The 3,145-nt window shown below is 49.0% G+C and overlaps 1 protein-coding gene across 1 annotated transcript in view; it reads left to right on the forward strand.

Annotated features, from left to right (window-relative positions):
* Positions 1-692: 692 nt before the first annotated feature.
* The window catches only part of PICK1 (protein interacting with PRKCA 1), a 9,973-nt gene continuing 7,520 nt past the window's right edge, over positions 693-3,145 (forward strand). The window contains exon 1 of the mRNA XM_004700662.2: positions 693-2,853. Coding sequence (XP_004700719.2) covers positions 2,641-2,853 — 213 coding nt within the window. The 5' untranslated portion in view covers positions 693-2,640. The remainder of the gene's footprint in view (positions 2,854-3,145) is intronic.

Below are 3,145 nucleotides of genomic sequence, written 5' to 3' on the forward strand. Positions count from 1 at the left end.
TGATTACTCTGAGAATGGTCCTTTCACTGTTGTCCGTTGAGTATGGGAAGCCTGGAGTCCGTCTCTGGCTTGTTGTTAAGGCCCTACCACAGCTTTGGAAGTCTCTGTGTTCACTGGTGGGTGTCCGGGGGGCCAGTCAGACAGCAGACCACCTATGTTGGAGACTGTCCCAGAGACTCGCTCTTTGAGATGCAAACGCCCTCTGACCTCTACTCCCTTCTGCCCACAGCTCTCTGCTGACGCTATTTTGAGCTGTGTATTGTCGTTGGGTGCCATCGAGTCAGTGCTGACCCTCACTGAGTCTGCGCACAACAGAACAGAACACTGCCTGGTCCTGCGCTGTCCTTTCTTTTTTTTTTTTTTTTTTTAAGTTTTAATGTTTATTTCCCCAAGACAGCCTAGCCTGCACTCTACTTGGGTAAATTTTATAAGCCAGTTTTCGGCTGCGTCTAGTTTTAAATTTTAACCATGTTTCTGAGACAAGGAATGCTGCGAAAATACTCTAGTTCAACAAAGTTATGATCACAAAATAATTTTTATCCATTCTACAGTGTTTCAGAATTACCAATTGATTTTTAAAAATAAAATAATCATTTTATTAGGGGCTCATACAACTCATCACAATCTGTACATACGTCATCTGTGTCCAGCACTTTAGTACATATGTTGACTTCATCATTCTTCGACACCCACTTTCCACTTGAGTCCCTGGTGTCAGCTCATTATTTACCAGTTGATTTTTAAACACAAAGTAGATACAGAAGCGAATGGTGGCTAATCTGGTGTGTTTCTTATAGCAAACTGTTGTTCATGCGACACTTGTGCTCAAAGGGGAAGGCACAGGATTTCCCTACAATGAGCCACCTTATAAAGAATTCTTTTTTTGTACAAATTAATTTATGTCACATTTAATTTAGTGTGCATAACTTCAAAACTGAGGCATTATTCCAATTTATAAAAACCATTTGCATAACCTTTATGCAAGTTTTAAAAATACAAAGTTTTCTCCCTAAAGTGGCTCAAAATAGATTGTTCATGGCTGCCTACATCGAAGGTAAAAAGACTAAAACAATTGGACAGATTAGGCATCTTATTGTTGTTCAAACATTACTTGATTTGTACATCTACTCAAACCTCTTCATCGGTCTTTATTCAGCAGTACATATGCACCAAATTCCATTTTAGAAGTTTCCATGTCATTTTCATAGAAGACAAAGTTTGAAAACAAGTAACATTTAAACACAGCACGGTATTCTACCACAAATGAAGCTTTTTCTTCTTCTTTGCAGGACTTAACAAAATCTAAAAACGAACTATGCTGTAGATTTACCTCATGCAGAAATCTTTATGTTATCTCTGAAAATGAAAGGACGGCTTTTAAAGTACATTTTACTGTTTTATACTATGATGGCAACTGTGTACTCCAACAGTCTATTTTGAGGGAAATTTATGATTTTTTTTCCCATGCAAAAATCTACACAAATGTGTTCTGATGATATCACCACCGTTCTTGTGTGTTGATTGTGGAGACGAGTAAGACGAAGTCCTTGACCACATCAACTTTCCTCCATTTCTCACGGTGTGACCTGTGGGTGCAGTTGGGAGGAGCTGGTCTTCCTACACTGAGTTGTCATCTATAGCAAAGCCTGCGGTCCTGCATCTTCCTCCGCAAGCGCCCGAGGTCCTCTGTGCAGTACATACACATTTCGAATTTTCATGTTTCGCCACCAATCGACCCTTTTATCATTCCGTAGTTCTATTCTGTAGTGGGCTCCTTTGTCTTGACATTGGGAGCCTCTCTAGAGAATCAGGTACACCCCCACCCCCCCGACTGCCGAGCGGGCTGCTGGGCTCTGCGGGTGGGGAGTGCTTGGAGTTGTTTGCCCCTCTGCGTTCGGCACCTTGCTTCTGCACCATGGCTCTTTCCAGAGCTCCACTTCACAGCCTTCTGGAAGTTTCCAGTGAAGATGGGCTCTTTCTCAGAGGTCCACGGAGCCCCGAGGCCCCAGTTCTGCGGAGACCTCTGTGACTGCCCACTGCCCCGTCTGCCAGAGCCGCCAGACACCTCTCGTTTGGGCTGCTCTTCCGACTCTTCTTGGTTTTCTTCTAAGCCGTTACGGGGTTCTTGTGCATGACTTCGGACTCTAAAAGAAAGAACTCTCTATTTTATGGTGGCTGCACTGCTTTCTGTGTGATTTCGTGGGGATGCTGGAAACCGGAGATGAGGTCGAGGGAAACCGCTGCCCACGGTGGGCTCCACCCACGGGTGGTGTCTTAGAGCCTGTGTCTGCCTCTGCACAGACTCCCTGGTCACCAGCAGGACTTACGTTGCTGGACCTGGTCAGACAGGCGGCCTGCTAAGGGTGCCCCTCATGAGGAAGGTTCAGTAACTGGGCCGGAGGCACTCTGGGCCACCAGGGAGGCCGGCTGCAGCCGCAGGGCTGGAGCAAAAGCAAAGAAAGGACTGGCGCACCCAGCGGTCCCTTGGGTGTGCAAGGCGTGTGGTTTGACTTGAGCAAAGGAAGGGCTCACCAGTTTGCACTGAGGCTCCGCCCCTTGCCTCTTTCCCCCTGGGATGGCTCTTCAGGGGCTTTTGACCTCTGCCCTGCTCCAGCTTAGCCAGGGGCCTGAGGGGAGGGAATGACTCCACTGGCCCCTTGCTGCCCTCTCAGTTCACCTGTCCCTCCTCTGTTCCTTCCTGACGACCGCCCCCCTCCCCGCCAGGTGTTTGACAACACCCCGGCTGCCCTGGACGGCACTGTGGCAGCTGGGGATGAGATCACTGGCGTCAACGGCCGGTCCATCAAAGGGAAGACGAAGGTAGAGGTGGCCAAGATGATTCAGGAGGTGAAGGTAAGGGCCGCCTCAGGGCTGACCACTCTGGGGTCAGCCTGCTGTCCCTCCTCTGCTGCACCCCCTTCTCCTGAGCCAGGCTCACTCCCTTCAGCTCCCCCCACCCATGTTGATGGCCCCTGGAGAGCCGGGAAGGGGGTTGGCTGGGGTCCCAGGGCGTCACAGTACAGAAGGGTGTGATGAGCCTCCTTCAAACCGTGATGTCACTTGGCCTGGCCTGGAGCTCGTCATGGCAGACAGGGACAGTGGCACAGCCCAGTACAGAACGGGGCTCTGGGAGTCCCCTTCCTGC

This window comes from Echinops telfairi, unplaced genomic scaffold (genome assembly GCF_000313985.2).
Source record: "Echinops telfairi isolate 266 unplaced genomic scaffold, ASM31398v2 ScPeMD7_2;HRSCAF=8, whole genome shotgun sequence".
NCBI lineage: Eukaryota > Metazoa > Chordata > Mammalia > Afrosoricida > Tenrecidae > Echinops > Echinops telfairi.